This window comes from Erythrolamprus reginae, chromosome 5 (assembly GCF_031021105.1).
Source record: "Erythrolamprus reginae isolate rEryReg1 chromosome 5, rEryReg1.hap1, whole genome shotgun sequence".
NCBI classification, from domain to species: Eukaryota; Metazoa; Chordata; class Lepidosauria; order Squamata; family Dipsadidae; genus Erythrolamprus; species Erythrolamprus reginae.
The window spans coordinates 114,906,285-114,933,152 of NC_091954.1; the positions used below are offsets into that span (position 1 = coordinate 114,906,285).

The window sequence follows — 26,868 nt, forward strand, 5'->3', positions numbered from 1 at the left end:
TTATTTTCATTTATTTTGTATCAGTAGCAGGTTGTTACCGGTAGGGTTGAGGATGTCACACCAATAGCAAAAATTGTGCTACATGCACAGCTTCTATTCTCCTGCATGCGTGCACACGCATCCCAGTGTGTGTTTGCTTCTGCGCATGGGCAGGAAGCAAAATCTCACGAGGGACGCATGCGCGCATGAGATTTTGGCAATTTTTGCTTCTGAGCATGTGCGGAACACCCCCCCCCCCCCAAAATCCAAAATCTCACCTGTGCCCGCATACTCTCGTGAGATTTTTGCTTCCTGCGCATGCTCAAAATCTCACTGAGATGCACACCCGCGCACGCAGGAGAACTGAAGCTGCACACAGAGCACACCGAGAGTAGCAAAAACAGGAATCCACCCCATCAAGCATGTGTGAGATAACAAATATAATTATAAACATAATTATGAATACATGAAAGGGATAGAAATAAATGGGGAGAATCAGACAGGGACGGTAGGTACATTGGTGCACTTAGGCGCACCCCTTAAAGACCCCTTAGCAATGGGGTGAGATCAACAGTAGACACAGAGAAAATAATTATTTGACTGAAAGAGTAGTAGATGCTTGGAACAAACTGCCAGCAGACGTGGCTGGTAAATCCACAGGAACTGAATTGAAACATGCCTGGGATAAACATAGATCCATCCTAAGATAAAATACCGGAAATAGTATCAGAGCAGACTAGATGGACCAGGAGGTCTTTTTCTGTCGTCAATCTTCTATGTTTCTACGTTTCTATGATTGGACACACAAGGAATTTCTCTTTGGTACAGATGCTCTCAGTGTACATAAAAGAAAATATACATTTGCCTAGAATAGAATAGAATAGAATAGAATAGAATAGAATAGGGTGGGGTGGGGTGGGGTGGGATAGAATTCGATCCTAGGTAGAAGCAAAAAGATAAAATACAGGAAAGAATAAAAGGGCAGACTAGATGGACCAGGAGGTCTTTTTTCTGCTGTCAATCTTCTATGTTTCTATGGCAATCTAAAGTTTTGGGAGTTGGGGAAGAAACCACAGAGTCAGGTAGTGAATTCCAGGCACTGATCACTCTGTTACTGAAGTTGTATCTTCTGCCACCGAGTTTGGAGCGGTTTACATGGAGTTTGTATCTATCGTGTGCTCGTGTGTTGTTAAAGTTGGAGACCCCCGACCCAGAATGTTGAGGACTAGCAGATCCAGAGGAGCAGGGGAAGAAGGAGCAGAACCCCAAGGCCCGCCTTGGGGGCAGCTGTGGATTTATCGGTGGGCAAATTGCACGCCTTGTAGGGCTCCAAGCAGCTGGCGAAGGCCATGGCGTGGGCAATGTAGGATTGTTCCTGCACTCCGTGGAAAAGGTGGGCCATCGGTCCTTTGGCCAGGATGGCTACGTCCTCCCCTCCGTGGGTCTCGGAGTCGAGCTTCACGGCGGCATCCTGGTGGTATGTGTTGCTCTCTGTGGAGAGGAGGAGAGGAGAGATACATCAGGCAGGAGACAACTTTTGAAAAAGGAAAATATTTTTTTTTAAACCCAAAAAGAGCAGGACCTGAACTCGGCACCTTTATTATTATTATTATTTATTGGATTTGTATGCCGCCCCTCTCCATAGACTCGGGACAGCTAACAACAATAGTACAAAACATCATGTAAATCCAATACTAAAACTAATACTAAAACAATTAAAAAACCCTTATTTGTAAAACCAAACATACCTACAAACAAACATATCATGCATAAATTGTAAAGGCCTAGGGGGGAAAAATATCTCAGTTCCCCCATGCCTGACGGCAGAGGTGGGTTTTAAGGAGCTTACGAAAGGCGAGGAGGGTGGGGGCAATTCTAATCTCCAGGGGGAGTTGGTTCCAGAGGGCCGGGGCCACCACAGAGAAGGCTCTTCCCCTGGGGCCCGCCAACTGACATTGTTTTTTGACGGGACCCGGAGAAGGCTCACTCTGTGGGACCTAACCGGTTGCTGGGATTCGTGCGGCAGAAGGCGGTCTCATAGATACCCTGGTCCGGTGCCATGAAGGGCTTTATAGGTGATGACCAACTCTTTGAATTGTGACCGGAAACTGATCGGCAACCAATGCAGACTGCGGAGTGTTGGTGTTACATGGGCATTTTTGGGGAAGCCCATGATTGCTCTCGCAGCTGCATTCTGCACAATCTGAAGTTTCTGAACACTTTTCAAAGGTAGCCCCATGTAGAGAGCATTACAGTAGTCGAGCCTCGAGATGATGAGGGCATGAGTGACTGTGAGCAGTGAGTCCCGGTCCAGATAGGGCCGCAACTGGTGCACCAGGAGAACCTGGGCAAACACCCCGCTCGCCACAGCTGAAAGATGTTTCTCTAATGTGAGCTGTGGATCGAGGAGGACGTCCAAGTTGCGGACCCTCTCTGAGGGGGTCAATAATCCCCCCCCCCAGGGTAATGGACGGACAGATGGAATTGTCCTTGGGAGGCAAAACCCACAGCCACTCCGTCTTATCAGGGTTGAGTTTGAGTCTGTTGACACCCATCCAGGCCCCAACAGCCTCCAGACACCGGCACATCACTTCCACTGCTTCATTGACTGACCCTTGATTCTCTGGGGTGCCTTGGTCAAACCGCTGCCAACAAAGAATGCGCCTTCTTCAGCACCAGCTCGAAAAAAGGGCCACTGAACACAGGGGTGCCGTAGCCAGACATATACAGAGGGTCCTCGACTTACAACAGTTCATTTAGTGACCATTTGAAGTCACAACAACACTGAAAACAGTGTCCTCAGACCATGTTTCACACGACCTTTGCAGCTTCCTCAATTCTCAACAACATCCAGACGCTTGGAATCTGGTTCACACTTATGACCGTTTTTCACGCTTAGGACTCCTTCTCATCCAAGAAACTTCAGCTCTGACCGGATGTTCAGGAATGGAAGGGTTTATATTCCTTGTTGGTCATTTGTGTCCTCAAAGTCAGTTGAGATAAACCTCCAAAAGGTCGACGACTCTTTAAAAGGATGCAAATGACCATCTGCAAAGAATATAAATCCTTCCGTTCCCCACCCTCCTGTCAGATGCTTGGACTTCAACTCCCTGAATTCCATGCTGGTTGGGGAATTCTGGGAATGGAAGTCCGCGCATTTTAACGGCGTCCAGGGAGTTTTGAATATTGTCCGCGGCTGCTTCTTCCTTATAATTGTTCTTCCTCAAAAGCTGCCTCTCCCAACAGGGTGCCTCTGGACAAACTGAACTACAACTCCCATCATTCCTAGCCATTAGCACCATCTGGCCGGGAGAGGGAGGCGAAATGGAGAAGTCTATAGAGAGTCTCAGTCATCCAAAGAATGTGATGCTAGCCGCATTTCTGCCTTTATCAGTGAAGTCCGGGATGCCAGCCAGAATAAAGTCATAAATCTCCAATACTGATGTCTCTGCTTTGACTAATTACTCACTCAGTTCAGGGATATTTTTCAGCTGGAGTCAAAAGCAGAAATTAAAATCCGGGGGAATAGGAAAAACTCTCATCCCCCCAGGCTCTGCTCCCCATTGTGAACGTTGTTTTTCCCATTCCTTTTCCCATCAGCCTGTTATTATATACTGCCAGGGTTTGGCCAAATGTCCCATAGAGATATTCAACTCCAAGGACCCCTTCTAGAGAGAGATTCCTGCCTGTATCTCATTCTCCTTACTCTTGCATCTAATAGGAGTTCCTGGTCATCAAAGTTCCCATTGTCCTCTGTGTCAGGCCGAAAGCCATCATGTGGAGTTAGAGGCTTTGGCCTGCCACAGTAACCCACATAAGGGAATTGGGAGGGGTAAAGAGAAGTCATAGCCACAACAAATTCCTTCTCAGAGTCCAAGGTCATATTTCACAATTCAAAGTGTTGGTAATGACCTATAAAGCCCTACATGGCATCGGACCAGAATACCTTAGGGACCGTCTTCTGCCGCACAAATCCCAGCGACCGATAAGGTCCCACAGAGTTGGCCTTCTCCGGGTCCTGTCGACTAAACAATGTCGTCTGGTGGGCCCCAGGGGAAGAGTCTTCTCTATGGCGACCCTGGCCCTTTGGAATCAACTCCCCCCGGAGATTAGAACTGCCCCCACCCTCCTTGCCTTTTGTAAGTTACTAAAGACCCATTTATGTTGCCAGGCATGGGGGAACTGAGATACCCCCCAGGCTTATACAGTTTACAGCAGACGCAGGTTTATGACAAGGAAGGAACAACTGCACAAGTATTATAGGAAACAAGGGAGAACACCTGTGGCTGGGGCAATTAGGATAATGGGGCTGCTGATAAATTGCCAGCGTTGTTGCCTCTCCGCGTGGGAGATTATCCGTTTTGTGAGAGAGAGACTTGTAGTTTGCTTCAGGATTTACAAAGACTTTTGTGAACTGCTTCAGGATTTTCAAGGACTTTGTGGAACAATTCACAGTTAAGTACAGCGTGAGGACTCTTGAAGGGGGGTGGCTGTGACATCTTCACAGCTGCCTTTTATCTGCTTTGCTTTTTTAAAAATGTTTTTCACAGCATTCCAGGCTTGTGGTTTGTGGGAGAACACTTTGGCTGATTAAAAGTGCATTTGGACAATATTTTCCTTTTGATAAACCAACTTTGTTTACTTTACAACCGTGTGTGTTTGAATTTCTACTTTGGACTTAATTGGCTCGTAACGGGTCGCCCAGCCTAACAGTGACCAGCTGAGCCATTCACGACATTTCCTTTGCCATCCAAGAAGCTTCTGCAGATCCATTCTCCACGATCCCGTCTAGAACTGAAGAAGCTTCTTGGATGATAAGAGAAATGTTTTCAAAAAAAACAAAAAAACCACAGGAAAGTCCAGTTGCCTCTTGAAGGAGAATGTTTGGGATGCAAAAGGCAGTTTGCTCCAGTTCGGAATTACGGCTGGGGATTTTGGGTGTGGGCGGGGTCTGACTGCCTCTGTCGATCACTGGCTTTTAACCACCCACCCAATTCGACTCCTGTGTCCCTCTTACCAGCTTCTTCCGTGGTCACATTCGGTCGGCCTTCTTTACTGGTGACCTTGAAGCCTGGCCCATTGCCGTAAAGAATGGAGGTGTAGGGTTTGCCGTCTTTCGCCTTTTGGGGGGCTAAACCTGGGAAGAAGAATGAGACGTTCTGAGCCACGTTTTCCAAACTCTCTGGCCTTTAGGACTACAAAGCCCATCATGGAGAATTAACCAGTTGGCTACTTGGGATGCAGTGTGAGGCCCCTAACTTCCATCTCGGGGAAGATAACCCCAAAATACATGAATTATTGCCCTCATCTTGAATCACACTCTAAATTTATCAAGATCCACGTTATCTCCAAGGGTGACCTAGGGCCCTAATGGCGAACCTACGGCACGCCTGCCACAGGTGGTACGTGGAGCCATATCGGAGGGCACACGAGACTTTCAGGAGCTTGTGAGTTCGATCCTAGGTAGAAGCAAATGTAGGATCTCCTGCTTGGGCAGGGAGGTTGGACTAGATGACCTGCAAGATCCCTTCCATCTCTGGTTATCTGAGGTGTACGAGGAGGTGTCTTACCATTTCATCTCCTTCTAGATGTCTTACATCAATCCAGGCACTTTTCAACAGCTCCATAGACCAGTACAGTATTAGCAACCTTAAGATACCTGAACTTCAACTCCCAGGATTCTCCAGTCAGAGAATTCTGGGAGTTGAAGTCCTCACATATTAATGTTGCCAAGATGGAGAAACATTACCTCAAGTTATTAAGAGTTCTGACCAAGTTCTGTTTTACCAGATCGTTCATGGTTTCCTGACCCACAGATTCCTCATAGGGGCCTCCACTATAGGTCTCATGACCGTCTTGAGGGCCAAACAACCTTTTTAGATCCTCCCCTCTGAAAGTTACCCGACCTTCACCTACAGAGACGCTCAGAGACGGATTCCCATTTTGGCTGCTATTTGTACACTGCATGTGCAACTTTGGGTACCCTGCGTGTGCGCATGCACATCCCAGTGTGTTTTGCTTTAGCGCATGTGCGGGAAGCAAAATCTTGTGAGGGGATGCATTTGCGTGAGATTTCGGCAATTTTTTTGCTTCTACTCATGCGCTGAAGCAAAAAATTGTCAAAATCTCTCACATACGCACCCTCCACACAAGATTTTGCTTCCCGCGCATGTGCTGGAGCAAAAAATTCCCGAAATCTCACACACGGGCACTCCCCTCACAAGATTATTCTTCCTGCGCATGCGCTGGAGCAAAAAATTCCCAAAATCTCACACATGGGCACTCTCCTCACAAGATTTTGCTTCCCGCGCATGCGCTGGAGCAAAAAATTCCCGAAATCTCACACACTGGCACTCCCCTGACAAGATTTTGCTTCCCGCGCATGCGGTGAAGCAAAAAATTCCCAAAATCTCACACACGGGCACTCCCCTCACAGGATTTTGCTTCCCGTGCATGCGCTAAAGTAAAAAATTCCCAAAATCTCACACACGGGCACTCCCCTCACAGGATTTTGCTTCCCGCGCATGCGCTGAAGTAAAAAATTCCCAAAATCTCACACACGGGCACTCCCCTCACAGGATTTTGCTTCCCGTGCATGCGCTGAAGTAAAAAATTCCCGAAATCTCACACACGAGCACTCCCCTCACAAGATTTTGCACCCACTACAGGTGACACTGATCCCCCATCCTATACCGAAAATGGAGGTTCCTCGGAGCGTGTAGCCTCCAAAGCTGAAGACGTGAGAGTGGTCGGCGGTTACGACAGTCAACGTGTCGTCTTCATTCGTCAACTCCCCGGCTTGTTCGATGGCCTTGTCAAACTCGATTGCCTCCGTTAGGGCTCTCTTTGCAATGCCATCGTGGTGTCCGTGGTCAATTCTGCCTCGTGCAAAGGAAAGAAAGCCATTTTAAAGGTACTTTTTTGGAATATAAAACACAGCTTTTTTGCTGCCGAAAAGAGGCTGAAAATTTGGGTGCGTCGTATACAGTGGTACCTCTACTTACGAACTTAATTCGTTCTGTGACCAGGTTCTTAAGTAGACAAGTTTGTAAGAAGAAGCCATTTTTCCCATAGGAATCAATGTAAAAGCAAATAATGCGTGCGATTGGGGAAACCATAGGGAGAGTGGAGGCTCTGTTTCCTCCCAGGAGATTCCTAGAGAGGCCACATGGAGGTTTCTCCCTGCCTTTTCTGGCCCTGTTTCCTCCCAGGAGATTTCTAGAGAGACCCCATGGAGGCCTCTCCCCGCCTTTTCTGGCCCTGTTTCCTCCCAGGAGATTCCTAGCGAGGCCCCACGGAGGTTTCTCCCTGCCTTTTCCGGCTACAGTTTTGGAGGCTTGGGTTTGTAAGTGGAAAATAGTTCTTGAGAAGAGGCAAAAAAAAATCTTGAACATCTGGTTCTTATCTAGAAAAGTTCGTAAGTAGAGGCGTTCTTAGGTAGAGGTACCACTGTACTCCAAATGCAGCTTTTTCGAAGCCCTAACAAGATGCTAACGATCTTCCCGGCTTCCTACTCCCTCCGAAATAGCTTTTCTCCAGCCCTAAAGTCTTTGCAGGCTTGTTTTCATTTCTACTCCCTCCGAAGAAGGTTTTTTTCACCCCTAACAAGTTGCTAATGATCTTCACAGCTTACAATATTTTTTTTCATTGCTACACTCCAAATAAAGTTTTTTTTTCCAGCCCTTGTAGGCTTATTTTCATTGCTACTCCCTAGGAATTTTTTTTTTTCCTTCAGCATTAATCAGGGGCTAAAATAATGTGTTGAAGCTGACCAGACTAAGGATACTAGCCAGATGAATACCCGGCCGGTGGTTTTTTCCTCCTTTTTCCTCCCCCCAAACTAAGGTGTTATCGTATACTCCGAAAAATAAGGTAGGTGGACTCAGTGATGGGCTGCCAAAATTTTTACTGCCACACTGTGGGCGTGGCTTATTTCGTGGGTGTGGCTTGATTGTCATCTGACTGAGTAGGAGTGGCTTGCCAGCCATGTGACTAGGTGGGAGTGGCTTGACAATCATATGACCAGGGTCATGTGACTGGGTGGGAGCGGTTTACCGACCAAGATAAATTTTCAAATAGGTGCTTGGACTCTTTTTCAGTGGATTAAGTCCCATTATTTGAATAGCTCAAAAAGGACAAATGATAGACGGCACTATTTATTGAGGAGCACAGTAACATTTGAAGGTTTTGTACCAAACCCACAAGGTTCGGTATGATAACAGATTAGGCAAGTAGTTCAATTTTCTTTCATAGAAACATAGAAACATAGAAGTCTGACGGCAGAAAAAGACCTCATGGTCCATCTAGTCTGCCCTTATACTATTTTCTGTATTTTATCTTAGGATGGATATATGTTTATCCCAGGCATGGTTAAATTCAGTTACTCTGGATTTATCTACCACATCTGCTGGAAGTTTGTTCCAAGGATCTACTACTCTTTCATTGTTATAAAAGTTCAGTTCTAGATAATGATTAAAATGATTAAAGTGTTTATGGGTGAAAACATACTCTTTAATTATTTCCTATTTTAAAAGTAATTAAGGATCATACTAAGGTACTAGAGAAGGAAGGGCAATTAAAAAACCTATTAAATATTCAATAAATGGTGCATAAACTTACTACCCCCACTGCATTTCCCAGCAGCCCATTATTGGTGATTAAAGCGTTTACGGATAAAAACATACTATTTAATTAGAAACATAGAAGATTGACGGCAGAAAAAAGACGTCCTGGTCCATCTAGTCTGCCCTTATACTATTTCCTGTATTTTATCTTACAATGGATCTATGTTCATTCCAGGCATGTTTAAATTCAGTGACTGTGGATTGACCAACCACGTCTGCTGGAAGTTTGTTCCAAGCATCTACTACTCTTTCAGTAAAATTATTTCCTATTTTAAAAGTAATGAAGGATATATTGATTGATTTGATTGATTGATTGATTGATTGGTTTGTTTGTTTGTTTGTTTGTTTGTTTGTTTGTTTATATATATATGCCTAAGGTACTAGAAAAGGAAGGACAATGTAAAAAAAACACCCATTCAGTATTCAATAAATTGTGCATAAACCTACTGCCCCCTACTGCGACACCACCCCCCCAGTGGGTGGACTTCAACTCCCAGAATTCATAGCTCATCTTAGGTTAACAAACACCAGTTTAGAGCTTTCCCTGACTTGGTTACCCATCTTGGGTAAAGATAAGCTATTTCTCCTTCAAAACCCTTCTCTGCTATTGGTTCCTCCTTCAACCACTGGTGGATCTGAGGAGGGCTTGAGAAGAAGGCCTCACTCATCCTGGTGGGGCCCCAAGACTTATCTTCCACAAAGAGGTAGAAGCCTTTTGGGTTGGAACTGAGGAATTGGATAGCCACTTGGGTCATCTCAGCCAGAGACGGGTCAGTGCTGTTGTCTCGGTTCAGCTCGTATTTCATGCTTGAAGGCTCAAAGAGGCCTGAGGAAAGGAAGAGAGGTGGGATTCGATTCGATTCAGATGAACAGAGCTGGAAGGGACCTTGTAGGTCATCTATTCCAACCCTCTTACCCAAGCAGGAGACCCCACATCTGCCTCTACCCAGGATTGAACTCACAACCTCCTGATTGCGAGGCAAGAGCTCCACCTCTATGCCATAGGCCAGCGTTTCCCAACCGGTGTGCCGCGGCACACTAGTGTGCCGCGAGACACGACCAGGTGTGCCGCGAAGTCTTTGGAAGCTCCAGCTGGGTGGGGCGCTGCCAGTGCCGGACCGCCAATGCCTCCGACCTGGAGCTCCCACTCGCAGCTGTCCCCCGGCTGCTGCCCGATGCAGCTGTTTCCGGCGCTCTCTTGTTGGGCTCCAAAGAAGGAAGGCGGGAAAAAGGAGGCAGGGGTGGGGAGGTGTGGCAGTAGGAGTAAAGGGAGCCGCGGCCGCCCCTGCCTCCCCACGGTGCCTCCGGCCAAACGCGCCCCTGGCTTCTCTGCCCTGCCCCATTGCCCGCCCAATCCGCCCACTCGCCACCGCCGCCTCCTCTCTTGGGGCGCTATCTGCCCCCTCTCCTCCGCCGCCGGAGAGAGAATGGAGGGCGCCGTTGTCTTCGCCTCCGCCCGCCGGCTCTGCAACTAAGAGGCAGCAACCATCAACCCCCTTGCCCTCCCAGACGTCCCCAGCGCCCGGCCACGCGCCGCCTCCCGTTAGCCCGGCTGACTTTTCCCTGCTGCCGTTTTCTCTTCATGGCGCAAAGCCACACAGTCCCGGACTCCCGGATCGCTCGCTTCTCCGGTCAGCAAAGCCATCTGCCCAGGAAAGCGCCACGCCGGGCAGCCGGCTTGCTGGCTGGAGAAGTGAGCGATCCGGGAGTCCGGGACTGTGTGGCTTTGCGCCATGAAGAGAAAACGGCAGCAGGGAAAAGTCGGCCAGGCTAACGGGAGGCGGCGCATGGCCGGGCGCTGGGGACGTCTGGGAGGGCAAGGGGGCTGATGGCTGCTGCCTCTTAGCTGCAGAGCCGGCGGGCGGAGGTGAAGACAACGGCGCCCTCCATTCTCTCTCCGGCTCTCTCTCTCTCTCTCTCTTTCTTTTTCTCTCTGTTGCTGGCATGGTGAACGAGAGAGAAAGAGAGAGAGAGAAAAAGGAGGGGAGAGAGAATGAGAGAGAAAGAAAGCAAGAGAAAGAGAGGGAAAGAAAGCAAGAGAGAGAGAGAAAGAGAGGGGGGAAGGAGGGAGTTGGAAAGACATAGAGGGAGGGAAGGAGGGAGAGAGAAAGAGCAAAAAAGAGAGGAAGAAAGAAAGAGGGATGGAGAAAGAGAAAGAAGGGAAGGAAGGAAGAGAGAGAAAGAGGGAGGGAGAAATAGAGTGAAATGGAGGAAGAGATATTTTTTTTGTCCAAACTTTTCTTTAGCCCCCCCCCCCCCCCGTTCAGTGTTCCCCAGAATTTTGAAAATATGAATAATGTGCCGCGGCTCAAAAAAGGTTGGGAAACACTGCCATAAGCAGCCTAGGATGGACATTCACACCACCAATGAAGGCCAAAGTTGAACGTCCAGGGTTCAAACCATCCAGTCACCTCATACACGTGTAACACAACCAGAAAAAGACATGCCGGCTGCATTCACACAACATTGTGAAACTGGGTCAGCGACATCTCCGTTAAAGTTTGGGTGGGCTCCACCGGAACGTGAGAATCCATCCAGTTTGCTGATTGACAGATAGATTGATTGATTATTTGTTTGTTTGTTTATGTCTGTCTGTCTTTCTCTCTCTCTTTCTTTCTGTCTCTCTTTCTTTCTGTCTCTTTCTATCTCTGTCTCTCTTTCTTTCTGCTTTCTTTCTTTCCTTCTGTCTGTCTGTCTTTCTGTCTTTCTTTCTTTCTTTCTTTCTGTCTCTCTTTCTGTCTCTTTATTTCTTTCTTTCTTTATCTCTTTCTTTCTTTCTTTCTGTCTCTCTTTCTGTCTCTTTCCATCTCTGTCTCTCTTTCTTTCTTTCTGTCTGTCTTTCTGTCATTCTTTCTTTCTGTCTCTTTCTTTCTTTCTGTCTTTCTTTCCATCTCTTTCTTTCTTTCTGTCTCTTTCTATCTCTGTCTCTCTTTCTTTCTGCTTTCTTTCTTTCTTTCTCTGTCTTTCTGTCATTCTTTCTTTCTGAAGTGAAGGAGACCAGACCTCGGCGATGTGCCCGCGCCAATTGCAGCGGCGGCAAATGGCGTCCCGGAACGGGCAGCGTTGTCGTGGGTGGTTCCCTCGGCAACCGGAGCTAGGGTTGGATGGTCGAGGGTATCTGGGCTGTCTGGCTGGGTCAGTTGGAAGCAGGAGACAGTTGTCGTCGTCAGCGGCTGCTGGGCTGAGGTCATCCGGGGCCTCGGTGTGGGAAACAGCAACGGAGATTTTTGAGATTTCTTTTTTTGTCGTGCTCTTTTAGTTCTTTTGCGGCCGCGTCAGCGACCTCGGCGGTTTGAGCCAACTTAATGACAGATTGAAGTGTTGGCTCGTCCTCGGTTAGGAGTTTATTTCGGACTGTGGCGTTCTTCATTCCGAAAATAAGAGCGTCAGTGAGGCGAGCTTCCGGGCTGTCAAATTTGCACTTTGACAGCACCGTTCGAAGTCGCGTGGCGAATTGGTTTATCGACGCTGTGCCATTCTCGAAAATTAGTGTCTGTAGACTACGGCAGGCTTCGTTGGTTTGAAGTGATTTGCGAGTCTTGCTTGTAGGTCGTCCCATGGAACAGATTTAGCCGGGAGCGGGTCGGTTAGAGTTTGAACGAGGTCGAAGAGTTCTGGACCGCAATAATTGAGAAAAATGGCCCGCTTCCTGTCGGCTTTGGCTTCTCCCATTCCTGCCGCTTCGAGGAAGATTTCGAATTTTGCCATGTAGGCGTCCCATGATGATTTCTCGGGATCAAAGTAGTCGGGAGCCCGGCCGATCTGTAGGTTGCTCATTCTTGACACGTGGATTCTTCGGTTCTCTCGTCGCCAGTGAAGTGAAGGAGACCAGACAAGTACTTTGGAAGACGGTTCCTTTATTAGCTCTTTTTGGAAGTGACTCAGCGGGGAACTCGTCTGAGCTATCAGTGGAAAATACAGCTCTATTTATACTCTTTGAGGCTCGCGCCTAAAAGGAACTGTCATGCGTCTCAGCCAATCAGACGCGATCTTGTTATATTTACATTCTTTGCCCGGAGACAGCTTTTTCTACAGTATTTTTTATACAGACTTAACACTTTCTTTCTGTCTGTCTCTCTTTCTGTCTCTTTCTTTCTGTCTTTCTTTATCTCTTTCTTTCTTTCTGTCTCTTTCTATCTCTGTCTCTCTTTCTTTCTGCTTCTTTCTTTCCTTCTGTCTGTCTTTCTGCGTTCTTTCTTTCTTTCTGTCTGTCTCTCTTTCTGTCTCTTTCTCTGTCTTTCTTTCTTTTTCTTTTTCTTTTTCTTTTTATTATTATTTATTAGATTTGTATGCCGCCCCTCTCCGAAGACTCTATCTTTCTGTCTCACTTTTTTCTTTTTGCCTTTCTTTCTTTCCTTCTGTCTCTTTCTTTCCATCTTTCTTTCTTTCTTTCTGTCTTTCTTTCTTTCTTTCTGTTTGTCTGTCTGTCGCTCTTTGTTTCCTCCTGTCTCTTTCTTTCCTTCTGTCTCTCTTTCTGTCTTTCTTTCTTTCTGTCTTTCTTTCTTTCTGTCTTTCTTTCTTTCTGTCTCACTTTCTGGAGGATGGAGGTTAAACTGCAGGTCAGAATGCTAAAATCTTTCCTTTTGGGCTGGTCAGGGAAGTCCTTTCTTTCTTCTGTGTAACACTGTAATTGTGAGTGTCCTGGAAGGGAGCCTATCTTTGACATCCTTCTTCTCTAGGATCTGAGTTTAATAGCTGTTCAAGCACATCCCCAGTTTCACATCTCTTCCATTGAACAATGTTGAATCTCCACACCCCATTTCCCACAATCCTTTGCTCCACATCCCATTTCCCACAATCCTTATACTGCCTGGAAGTGACGTCACACCTCAAAGAGGCTAAGGTTGTAAGCTAATATCTTTTTCTATGTAATTCCTCTCCCCTTCTCAATAATCTTGTATAGCAAGGGTCTATCCATTGATTTTCCACTATCATGTCTTCCTCATCTTCTGACTGGGACCACTCCCCCATTGTCACAGGTCACTTTCTCCCTCACTCTCGCTCTCTGCTTCCTCTGTCAACCTCCCCTGGCTTATCCTCCTCAGAATCTGTTGTGGTTAGATCTGGCCCAGCTCCTGCCCCAAGGACTGTGGATGTGGGGGAGACATCCACATGCTGCAGGCCTGTTTTGCCCCCGGTGGAATCTGATGATGAAGGCTCCTCTGACCAAGAAGACATGAGTGACAGGGAGGAGGAGAGTGTGGTAGACAGCTCAGAAGGAGATCAATTATCTAGCTCCTCCTTGGATTCGGAACAAGAGTTAATGATACAGCCACGCATGCAGAGAGCGATGCATAGGCAACAACAACTGAGATATTATTATCAAAGAAAAGGAGGCCACCTGTGGTTGGGTGGGGCTGTGGTCATTAGTGAGGCTGCTATAAATAGCAGCCTGTGGGTTTGGCCATTGTGGAGGATTATCTGATCCTTGTGTTTCGTGACTGCTTTACTGACTTTGACCTTTTGTGTGCTGATTTTTCCCCTCTTTGAAACTAAACCAGAGCAAAGTGTGTGTCACTTTGTGAAAGAAGAAGGACTGTGAATTGCCTCACAGCTGCAAGCTAAATATCACAGAACTGATAAGGGACTTGTACAAATTACAAGTGCTCTTTGCTATACAAAAAGAGTGCTCTGTTTATTTGCATTTTCGGTATAAAGAACATTGTTTTGAATTTTAAAACGTGTGTGTGTCTGAAATTGTATCTGTGCATTTTTGGGAGGATTCTACCAGAGAGCCCGACAGAACAGAATCTGACATGACCTGAGGTGGACAAGGAGCATTCACAACAATAGCTTTCTATTAAACTATATTTAGAAGGGGGGGAGCAATGGCACACAGTGAGAAACACAAAAACACACTGCAGGGAGGGGAGGGCAAAAGAGCATTTTGAACCCTTTACCCATGAGTCGGTGAACGCTTGGGTCCTTGGCGGCTTTGAAGAGGTCAGTTCGGTTCCAAACATATGCGCTGCCCTGGAACAGAAAACCAGAGATTGGTGAAAAGAGACTCTGGGGATGGTTTGGGGCTGCACGTTGGGTCAAAAAAGTCACAATGGCGAACATCACGGGGCAGTGGATGTTTTACTTGCATAGAAACATAGAAACATAGGAGATTGACGGCAGAAAAAGACCTCATCTAAATATAAATCTAATAAACTAAACTAAACTCATGGTCCATCTGATCTGCCCTTATTCTATTTCCTGTATTTTATCTTAGGATGGATCTATGTTTATCCCAGGCATGTTTAAATTCAGTTCCTGTGGATTTACCAACCACGTCTGCTGGAAGTTTGTTCCAAGCATCTACTACTCTTTCAGTCAAATAATCTTTTCTCACATTGCTTCTGATCTTTCCCCCAACTAACCTCAGATTGTGCCCCCTTGTCCTTGTGTTCACTTTCCTATTAAAGATACTTTCCTTCTGAACCTTATTTAACCCTTTAACATATTTAAATGTTTCGATCATGTCCCCCCTTTCCCTTCTGTCCTCCAGACTATACAGATGGAGTTCATGAAGTCTTTCCTGGTAAATTTTATGCTTAAGACCTTCCACCATTCTTGTAGCCCATCTTTGGACCCGTTCAATTTGATCAATATCTTTTTGTAGGTGAGGTCTCCAGAACTGGACACAGTATTATTCCAAATGGGGTCTCACCAGCGCTCTACATAGCAGGATCACAATCTCCCTCTTCCTGCTTGTTATACCTCTAGCTATGCAGCCAAGCATCCTACTTGCTTTTCCTACCGCCCAACCACACTGCTCACCCATTTTGAGACTGTCAGAAATCACTGCCCCTAAATCCTTCTCTTCTGAAGTTTTTGCTAACACAGAACTGCCAATACAATACTCAGATTGAGGATTCCTTTTCCCCAAGTGCATTATTTTACATTTGGAAACATTAAACTGCAGTTTCCATTGCTTTGACCACTATGTTTCTATGTTCACTATGATAACAGATTAGGCAAGTAGCTCCATTTTCTTTCATTGCTATGGAAGTTCAATTCTAGATAATGATTAAAACGATTCAAGCATTTATGGGTAAAAACATGCTATTTAATTATTTCCTATTTTAAAAGTAATTAAGGATCATGCTAAGGTACTGGAGAAGGAAGGACAATAACAAAAACTATTAAGTATTCAATAAATAGTGCATAAACTTACTACCCCTACTGTGCCCCCCCCCATGGGGACAGCAGCCCATTATTGGCAATCATAACAATAATAATAACAACAACAGCTGAAGGGACCTTGGAGGTCTTCTAGTCCAACCCCTTGCTTGGGCAGGAAATCCTACACCACTTCAGACAAATGGTTGTCCATTTGAACAGCTTTAAGTGGAGGACTACCTATAATTCCCAATCTAATGGATCAATTTTGAGATTTGTAAATTCCTCCATGGGGGGCACCAGATTGGAGATGACATGGGGGGGAATAACACTTACTGGTGAAGCTTGGAGCCATTCGTGAATTAGGTTCCTCTTATCTTTACGGGTCCCATTGGTGGCGGGGTATTCAGGGTCTGGGGTGTCTTGTGGAGTCATATATTTCCTGCCCCCACCCAGGACCACCTGCCAAAGAAAGGAGAGTGTGCAGGAAACATTATTTGCTGCAGTACTGATGCCTTTCGGAGCTTGGTTGGACGTTTGGACGTTTCATTACCCAACTAGATAGTATCATCAGTGCTAGAAAGGAGAGGAGTATGCATGGAGGTGGGAGGAGAAGGAAGAGGAGGAAGAAGAGGAGGAAGAAGAGGAGGAGAAAGAAGAGGAGGAGGAGGAGGAAGAAGAGGAGGAGGAGGAAGAGGAAGATGTTGAGGTTGGTTCATGGCCAGTTCCTCTGGTTACTGATTTTGACTCAGAGGAGCCGGGTCCGTCAGATCAAAGAAGACCTGTCTGGCTTCATGAGTCAGACAGTGAAGGGGACAGAGAGGTTGATGTGGAAGGTGAGGCAGAGCCTGTAGGATCTCCAATCAGAGCCTCATCTGAGTCAGACGAGGAAGGGGTGATAGATGGTCTCATCCTAACTGTCAGGGTGCGTAGAATGCTGGGACGCCAGGAGCAGCTGCACAGACGCAGGTGGAGATTCTAAGGCACAGCTGTCAGCCACAGCAGGGTTAAAAAGGGAAGGGCTACAAAAGGCGGTGTGGGAAATTGTCGTTCGGATTTGAGACAGAGACATTGACGCTTCGTGGTGTAGTTTTTCCTTTGGACAATTTTGGAATTCTGACACTCAAGCCTAATGAGTAATTGGCTGAAGTAAGCCAGAGAGACTTTTGTTGCCAGCTTGAGCCGTTAACCCTGACCCTTGGACTCATAAACCCGCATTCCTTTTGCAGTTGCTGTGGCTTTTATCCAATGTTGTACATAAAGAAACATTTGCCTTTTTGCAAGCTTCTGCATGTGTGTGTTTGTATACTGCCTTGTCGGGTGGCCAGCCGGCCCGGCAGAAACAGATGAGGAGGAAGAAGAGGAAGAAAAAGAAGAGGAGGAGGATGACGATGACAACAACGATGACTCTAAGTTCCCTGGTGCCTGATGAGCTTGATGGTTTTCTTGAAGACATTTCATTACCCAACTAGGTAACATCATCAGTGCTGATGTGGTCTAGCACTATTCAGGACTTCCACTGATGATGTTACCGAGCTGGATAATGAAACATCTGCAAGAAAACAACCAAGCTTAGAGAGAAGCAAGGACCTCTCATTTCAACCCTGAACTGCAAATATTACCTTTAGTGGGAGAATTATCTGTACAGTGTTCCCTCGACTTTCGCGGGGGATGCGTTTCAAGACCGCCGGCAAAAGTCGAATTTCCGCGAAGTAGAGATGCAGAAGTAAATAGAAACATAGACGATTGACGGCAGAAAAAAGACCTCCTGGTCCATCTAGTCTGCCCTTATACTATTTCCTGTATTTTATCTTACAATGGATATATGTTTATCCCAGGCATGTTTAAATTCAGTTACTGAATTTAAACACAAAAATACACTATTTTTGGCTATGAACAGGATCACAAGCCTTCCCTTAACACTTTAAACCCCTAAATTGCAATTTCCCATTCCCTTAGCAACCATTTAGATTATTACTCACCATGTTTATTTATTAAAGTTTATTAAAAAAAATTATTAAAGGCAGATTAAAGTTTGGCGATGACATATGACGTCATCGGGCATGAAAAACCGTGGTATAGGGGAAAAAACCGAAAAGTATTTTTTAATTAATACTTTTGAAAAACCGTGGGTATAGACTTTTCGCAAAGTTTGAACCCGCGAAAATCGAGGGAACACTGTATTGTGTATACAGAAGAAAGTCAATAAACATAAAACACAAAGATACGGAGCCTGGTACGATATGTTCTGAGTTTCTGGTGAAGGAGAAGTTGACTTATTTTATTACTTATTTTATTACGGTACTTTCCCAGGTGTTCTCAAAGTAGTTGGCAACCATTAAAAAGAGTAGGAACTGTTATAAAATGGACTGAGTAAATATCAGGGTTAAAATCAACATCATTATTATGATTTACAAGACTCGGCTTTTTGAGAAAGTTGCGTTTATGCTCTTTATTTTAAATTGCATTTCCAGAGCAGCTACAGAAGCTGCTGACCCTCAGAAACGTTAGCAAGAAGGGGTCTCAAATCTAGTAAACGTTGGAAACGTAACCAAAAAAACCCCTGGCACATATTGTCATATGTGGTGGACTTGTGCTAAAGCTAAAAAAAAATATTTTGGGCAAGAATATAACATGTGGCTAGAGAAGATGTCGGGAAAAATACGTAGACCTTAAACTTGAACCTTATTTTTTAAATTAGACATAGTACCAGAAAAGTTTGATAAACAAGTCCCTGTAGTTGTTGATAAATACCGTCCCTGTCCTACTGTCCTTTTTTAATCATTACTTTTTACTTATGTTTATACAAACAACTATCCTATACATGTTTGACAATAAAATAAAATAAAATAAAATAAAATAAAATAAAATAAATAAAATAAATAAAATAAATAAAATAAATAAAATAAATAAAATAAATAAAATAAATAAAAATAAATAAAATAAAATAAAATAAAATAAAATAAAATAAAATAAAATAAAATAAAATAAAATAAAATAAAATAAAATAAAATAAAATAAAGTAAAGTAATAATATTGCATGCATTAAAAAGCAGCAACTGGGTGGGCGGGACCAGCTTGATGCCACTCCCCAAACTGCTGGAATGTTAACTCTTCACATTGGGTAGACTAGGCCGAAACCAGGTTGGCCTGATCTTTCCTTTACGCATTGGGAAGACTAGGCCGAAGCTAGGCTGGCCTGATCTTTTCTCTTCGCATTGGGAGTCTTCGGAGAGGGGCGGCATACAAATCTAATAAATTATTATTATTATTAAGACTAGGCCGAAGCCACGCTGGCCTGATCTTTCCTTTACGCATTGGGAAGACTAGGCGGAAGCTAGGCTGGCCTGATCTTTTCTCTTCGCATTGGGTAGACCAGGACAACCCCACGGGTCAGATCCGAACACCTCGCGAGCCAGATGAGGCCTGCAAGCCTTGAGTTTGATGACCATGTACTAGATGAAGAGATAATTAAGAAGCAATTGCACTGTGCAAAAATGGTGAGACTTACATCGAAGATCAAACAGAAAGATACAGAAGACTACCAAACATGGAATTTATATTATTGTTATTATTATTATTATTATTATTATTATTATTAATAATAATAATAATAATAATAATAATAATATTTGTATGCCGCCCTTCTCCGAAGGACATTTTAATGATGGCTGGGCGAACAAAGAGGGATTAAAGATTAGGAATAAAATTTGCATTGTTAAGCAAATGAAACAACCCAGCAGTAATTAAATGTAATAGTAGAAAATTAATAAAACTTATTTTTTTTAAAAAAAGAAGGGCCTCCAAACAAGGTTCCCACTTCTCCATCTTACCGTCAGGTTCACATTTTCAATGAGCTGCAGTGCGATGTCCTTGCAGCCCCCGTCGAGCGCTGACTGAGGCAGGCTGGCGTCGCTGTACCAGTTTCGGTTCACCACGTGGGCGTAATTGCCAGCCGGGGAAGCATGCTGGACCTGCGTGGTGGTCACAATCCCCACGGACTTCCCTGCAATGGAGGAAGAAAAGGGCCGTTCACACCATCAGCCAGAAACGGGATGGCAACACCCCCAGGGGGGGCATGAAAGCCACCGAAATGACGGAGGGGCTTTGTGAAAATGATGCATTCGGATGACACAGATATTCAAACCGAAAAGACAAATGAGTACAGGCAGTCCTTGACTTACGACCGCAATGGAGCCACAAATATTTCTGTTGGTATGTCTCGGGTATAGCTAGGCTATGAGACCTTTGACATACACTGAGCAGAGAATTTTAACAGAATGGGGATGTGTGGTTAAAACCAAAGAAAAAGACACAGACTTAGTTATGCTGAATAAGTACTATTTACATGTACAGTAGTACCTCTAGATACGAGTTTAATTCGTTCCAGAACAAAGCTCGTATGTCGAACGACTCGTATCTGGAACAAATGGCTTTAGACTTTGTTTTTCCCCTCCAAGATAACCAGAAGCAAGGATTCTTGCGCCACCTAGTGGATGCTCGGCTCGTATCCCAAATTTGAGCTCGGGTCTCAAAAAGAAATTTCTCTCCCCTCCTGCCTCATAACTTGGAATACTCGCATGTGGAGCATCTCGTATCTAGAGGTACTACTGTATACAAAATGGAAACAATCCATAACAAGCACTAAGCAAATACACTGCCCCCTCAAGGCAAAGCAAAAGCGAATGAGCGATAAAGCATCATTGAGGGAAGGAGCTCTGGCGCCTTCTTATGGTGAACCAGCCCAAAATATTTAAAGTGATAGTACAAGAGACCCACAATAGGTAGTTTACAATGGCAAACCCTAACAACCATGTACCTTGTACTAACAATTTCCATAGAAACATAGAAGATTGACGGCAGAAAAAGACCTCCTGGTCCATCTAGTCTGCCCTTATACTATTTCCTGTATTTCATCTTAGGGTGGATCTATGTTTATCCCAGGCATGTTTAAATTCAGTTCCTGTGGATTTACCAACCACGTCTGCCGGAAGTTTGTTCCAAGCATCTACTACTCTTTCAGTCAAATAATATTTTCTTGTGTTGCTTCAGATTTTTCCCCAACTAACCTCAGATTTTGTCCCTGTGTTCTTGTGTTCACTTTCCTATTAAAAACACTTCCCTCCTGGACCTTATTTAAGGTTTTAATACCCACGGAACTATCCAGGGATTTCCATTGCTAAGCGAGTCAGTTGTTGAGTGAGCTTTGAACCATTTTACATGGTTGTTAAGTGAATCACTGCAGGTGTTGAGTTAGGAATAACAAGATTGCAAAGTGAATACGGCTTCCCCCTTGATTTCGCTTGTCAGAAGGTCATAAAAGGGGATGCTGTGACCAGTGTTCCCTCTAATTTTTGTGGGGGGTGGGCGGAAAAGTATAGTGTCTGAGCGGCACAGAAATAACAAACAAATAAACAAACAAATAAACAAATAAAAAACCCACCCTGTTTTGCCTCAGAGAATTTTAAAATAAAATACTGTACTGTGTGTCTATAACAGGGAGCTCATAATAGGGCAACTCTATCAATATCAAAATGCCACTTAAATAGTTGAGCTAGTTTCAAACTAGATTTTGATTTTCTTTCTCTCTTCCTTACTCCCATTCTTTTTCTTTCTCTTTTCCTTCCTCTCTTTTTTCTATCTGTTTCTCTCTCTTCCTCTCTTCCTCTCTCTCTCCTTCCCTCTCACTCTTTCCCTCTCGGCTTCTGGGCAGGTTTGGAAAACTCTGAGTTGATGATGATTTTTAAGTGAGCGATTGCTCACTGCTCAGCTTAGAGGGAACTATGGCTGTGACCTCAGGACACTGTAACTGTCATAAATACAAGTTAGCGGACAAGAATCCTAACTTTGATCAAATGGGCATAGGGATGCAGCAGCGGTAATAAGCCTGAAAATGTCAGCCCCATCGTAAACAGCCCCTAAACCAATGATTGTAAGCCGAGGGCCAGTTGTATTGCCTGCATAAGTCCATCACAAAAAGACAAAAAAAAAAGCAAAAGTTCTCAGTTCTGGAGACCTCACCTACAAAAAGAGATGGATCAAATTGAACGGGTCCAAAGACGGGCTACAAAAATGGTGGAAGGTCTTAAGCATAAAACGTATCAGGAAAGACTTCATGAACTCAATCTGTTATGTCTGGAGGACAGAAGGAAAAGGGGGAACACAATCGAAACATTTAAATATGTTAAAATGTTAAATAAGGTCCAGGAGGGAAGCGTTTTCAATAGAAAAGTGAACCCAAGAACAAGGGGGCACAATCTGAGGTTAGTTGGGGGAAAGATCAGAAGCAATGTGAGAAAATATTATTTGACTGAAAGGGGAGTAGATGCTAGGAACAAACTTCCAGCAGACGTAGTTGGTAAATCCACAGCAACTGAATTTAAACAGGCCTGGGATAAACATAGATCCATCCTAAGATGAAATACAGGAAATCGTATAAGGGCAGACTAGATGGACCAGGAGGTCTTTTTCTGCCGTCAATCTTCTATGTTTCTATAAAAAAGGGAAAAAATGCAAAAAAAAGTAAAAAAGCAAAAGCTTAAAGTGAACGTGAAGCATTTATTCTAAGCCCACCCACTCCAAATTTTCCCCCTTCCCGCCCTCTTGTCCTTACCAGCCAGCTGAGCCCTCTTCAGGACTGAAACGACTTCATTGCCCTTGGTCGTATTGCACTGGTTGAACCGGGCAGTGGCACTCAAGCCAATAGTTTGGTAGTTGGCCTTCACCCCACAGAGGTAGGCAGTGGCCGTTCCCGCGCTGTCAGGCACTTGTCGGTCCACGTTGTAGGTCTACCCAAAGCAAGAGAGACAGCTGGGAGAAAGTATTCATGTTCCCTTCCCTTCTCTCCATCTCTTCTCATTCCATCCCTTCTCATTTCGTCTTATCCCTTCCCTTCCCTTCCCATCCCATAACATCACTTCACTTCCCATCACTTTCCTATCCCATCCCATCACTCCACTTTGCTTCCCAGCCCACCCCACCCCACCCCTTCCAAACCCTCCCCTTCCTGTCCCATTCCATCCCTTCCCATCCCATCCCAATCCACCCCATCACTTCGCTTCGCTTCCCAAGCCCATCCCTTCCTATCCCTTCCAATCCCTTCCCATTCCATCCCATCCCTTCCCACCCCATCCTATCCCAATCCATCCCATCCCGTTCCATCCTATTCTTCCAATCCCTTCCTATCCCATCCCATCCCCTTGCTTTCCTTCACTTCCCCCCCTTTCCTATCCCATCCCATCCCTTCACTTCCCTTTGCTTCCCATCCTACCCCACCCCATCCCATCCTATCACTTCCAATCCCTCCCCTTCCTGTCCCATTCCATCCCTTCCCATCCCAATCCATCCCATCACTTCCCTTCCCTTCCCATCCCATCCCTTCCTTTTCCCTCCCATCCCATCCCTTCCCTTCCCATCCCATCTCATCCCAATCCATCCCATCCCTTCCCATCCCTTCCCATCCCATTGCTTACCTTCGCTTCCCCCCCCCCTTTCCTTTTATTATTTTATTATTATTATTTATTGGATTTGTATGCTGCCCCTCTCCGCAGACTCGGGGCGGCTAACAACAGCAGTAAAACAGTACAACAAAATCCAATACCACCCCATAGATATCATCTTATCCGTGTCCCAAGGACTTTTGAGAGCAGGGAAAGACGAGTTCCCCGTCCACTAAAAAGATACACTCGGAATCCCAAGGTCACACAAACAAAAACACCGGTTTCCTACCTTGGAAAGCGCCACATAGGGGAAAGCGTCCATACTTAGAGGGGACTCAGGACGCTGTGGGTTCTGCAGGTGCCCCTTTAGGATGCGGGTGGCCGTGATGGTGGGAACGCCCATCCCTGCCAGGGAGACAAACACGGCGTGAGAAAACCTGCATGGCAAGCCAACGTCTCTGACTCAAAACGATGGCTTCGGCCTGACAATAATATTATAATAATTCTCAGCAACCTCTCCAACTTGGCTAGGCTTCACCCTTGAGTAACTTACTCACCATCTCCCAGAAAGATGATGAGGTTCTTGGCCTGGTAGTTGCGGTGTTGTAACAGGCTCGCTTGCCGAATGGCTTTATCTGCCACTTGAGCCCAGAAGGATGGGGTTCGTTCTTCCGCTGGGAAAACAGGAGAGAGAAAGAGATTAGGACCAACACCGAATGGTTCAATTATGTAATTGTTTCAAATGTTGTAGCTTATTGATCCTTAGAGTTGATGCTGTGAATCTGTGTATCCTTGGCAACTTTAAGGTGGAAGGACTTCCAGAATTCCCCAGCTCACCTTTGTGGCCTTCAACTCCCAGAATTCCCCAGTCAATTCTGGGGAATTCTGGGAGTTGAAACAAACACATCTTAAAAGGAATTCTGGGAACTGAAATAAATACGTCTTAAAGGGAATTCTGGGAGTTGCAACAAACATATCTTAAAAGGAATTCTGGGAGTTGAAACAAACACATCTTAAAAGGAATTCTGGGAACTGAAATAAATACGTCTTAAAGGGAATTCTGACAGTTGAAACAAACATGTCTTAAAGGGAATTCTGGGAGTTGAAATAAATACGTCTTAAAGGGAATTCTGGGAGTTGAAACAAACATATCTTAAAAGGAATTCTGGGAATTGAAATAAATATGTCTTAAAGGGAATTCTGGGAGTTGAAACAATCATGTCTTAAAGGGAATTCTGGGAGTTGAAACAATCATGTCTTAAAGGGAATTCTGGAATTGAAATAAATACGTCTTAAAGGGAATTCTGGGAATCGAAATAAACACGTCTTAAAGGGAATTCTGGGAGTTGAAGTCCACATGTACAAAAGGGAATTCTAAGAGTTGTAATAAAGACATCATGAATTATGGGAGTTGGAGTCCACATTGTGAAGTTTGAAAAAGCCAGTGCTAGGGGATGCCTCTGAAATGTCCTGGACCACATGCTCCATCTTCTCCCATCAGCAGCTGAGCATTATAAACCCAGAAAGAAAGCCACGTCCGAATTTGGCTACGTCAAAGAGAAAACAGTTTGTAGTTGTTATTGTTTTTGTACCTTGGAGTTTGTACCTTCATTCCGCATCACTTGTTCCTCTTTTTTAATCAGGATTGTGATAAACTGACGCCTGGAAACTTTTCCTTGTTCTTTTTTTGTTTGTTTGCAAAGTAAGCAAATGTCAAGAGTACAGGAGCCTGAATGTTTATTTAACAATTTAGTCCCATCAGGCGGAATCAATTGCTCATTAAGGGCTTGGTTTACGATGCACAAGGGCGGTTTTATTTTTTGATAACCTGTCAGCTCCCCTGACGTGATGAGATAATCATCAAATATTCACTGTGGGAAAACAGGAAGGAGAGAGAGAAATGCAGAAGAGGAAATGTTTCCAGGCATTTCTCTCTGGGCCAAGGGCATAGTTCCCTCTAAGCTGAGCAGTGAGCAATCGCTCACTTAAAAATCATCATCAACTCAGAGTTTTCCAAACCTGCCCAGAAGCCGAGAGGGAAAGAGTGAGAGGGAAGGAGAGAGAGAGGAAGAGAGGAAGAGAGAGAAACAGGTAGAAAAAAGAGAGGAAGAGAGAAAGAAAAAGAATGGGAGTAAGGAAGAGAGAAAGAAAATCAAAATCTAGTTTGAAACTAGCTCAACTATTTAAGTGGCATTTTGATATTGATAGAGTTGCCCTATTATGAGCTCACTGTTATAGACACACAGTGCAGTATTTTATTTTGAAATTCTCTGAGGCAAAACAGGGTGGGTTTTTTGTTTGTTTGTTTGTTTGTTTGTTTGTTCGTTCGTTCGTTCGTTCATTTATTTATTTATTTATTTATTTATTTATTTATTTATTTATTTATTATTTCTGTACCGCCCAGTCCCGAAGGGACTGCCGCCCAGACACTATACTTTTCCGCCCACCCCAAAAAAAAATTAGAGGGAACACTGGCCAGGGGTCCTCAAACTTGGCAAACTGTGGACTTCAACTCAGGGGTGGGTTCCAACCAGTGATGGGCTCCTACGGGTACGGTCAGCTATGCAGAACCGGTGGAAATTTTTTACATTTTTTCCCCTTTTGTCCTCTGGGTATGTTTTTTTTATTGCAGTAAATGAGACAGAATGTGTATAATTTTAGAAGAGCTGTGCTTGTGTGCATGTGTGTACATACACTTTATATAGTAGATAATGTATAGAAACATAGAAACGTAGAAGATTGACGGCAGAAAAAGACTTCATGGTCCATCTAGTCTGCCCTTATACTATTTCTTGTATTTTATCTTAGGATGGATCTATGGATGGATGGATTATCCCAGGCATGTTTAAATTCACTGACTGTGGATTTACCAACCACGTCTGCTGGAAGTTTGTTCCAAGCATCTACTCCTCTTTCAGTAAAATAATATTTCCTCACGTTACTTCTAATCTTTCACTCAACTAACCTCAGATTGTGCCTCCTTGTTCTTGGGTTCACTTTCCTATTAAAAACACTTCCCTCCTGAACCTTGTTTAACCCTTTAACATATGTTTCAATCACGTCCCCCCTTTCCCTTCTGTCCTCCAGACTATACAGATTGAGTTCATTAAGTCTTTCCTGATACGTTTTATGCTTAAGACCTTCCACCATTTTTGTAGCACGTCTTTGGACCTGTTCAATTTGATCAATTTCTTTTTGTAGGTGAGGTCTCCCGAACTGAACACAATATTATTCCAAATGGGGTCTCACCAGCGCTCTATACAGCGGGATCACAATCTTCCTCTTCCTGCTTGTTGTACCTCTTATATACCTCTTATAGGTATAAAAATATACCTGTATATTTTTGTGTGCCTGTGTGTAATATGTAGGTACACCTATGGCATATATACATAGAATTAAATAGTATATTTTGGCTGATCAGTAAAAGTAAATAGATAAATAAATTGTGTCTCTTTGAGGCGAGGAGAGGCCAGGCACCCTAACCCAAACCCTTGACGTGAGTGACATCAAAATGGCCACCTTTAAACCAGTCACATGACCTTTAAGCCACTCCCCATCATACGATATCAAGCCACTCCCACTTGGTCACATGGCCAGCAAGCCACACCCACAAAATATGCTACACCCACAGTGTGGTAGTAAAAAATTTTGCAGTCCTTCACTGGTTCCAACTTACCTTGCTGCCGGGTTGCTTCCTCTTGCACCACGTAGGCGCACAT

At 44.6% G+C, this 26,868-nt stretch overlaps 1 protein-coding gene across 1 annotated transcript; it reads right to left on the bottom strand.

Moving 5' to 3' along the window:
• Positions 1 to 977: 977 nt before the first annotated feature.
• LOC139168635 (intestinal-type alkaline phosphatase-like) lies at positions 978 to 26,868 on the bottom strand. The gene is made up of 11 exons (XM_070754258.1): positions 26,826 to 26,868; positions 23,707 to 23,832; positions 23,439 to 23,554; positions 22,324 to 22,498; positions 19,544 to 19,716; positions 16,047 to 16,172; positions 14,504 to 14,576; positions 9,295 to 9,429; positions 6,673 to 6,864; positions 4,997 to 5,116; positions 978 to 1,470 (listed from the first exon to the last, which is right to left on the bottom strand). Exons 1-11 carry the CDS (start codon positions 26,866 to 26,868, stop codon positions 1,205 to 1,207), a joined length of 1,545 nt encoding a protein of 514 aa, XP_070610359.1. The 3' UTR covers positions 978 to 1,204.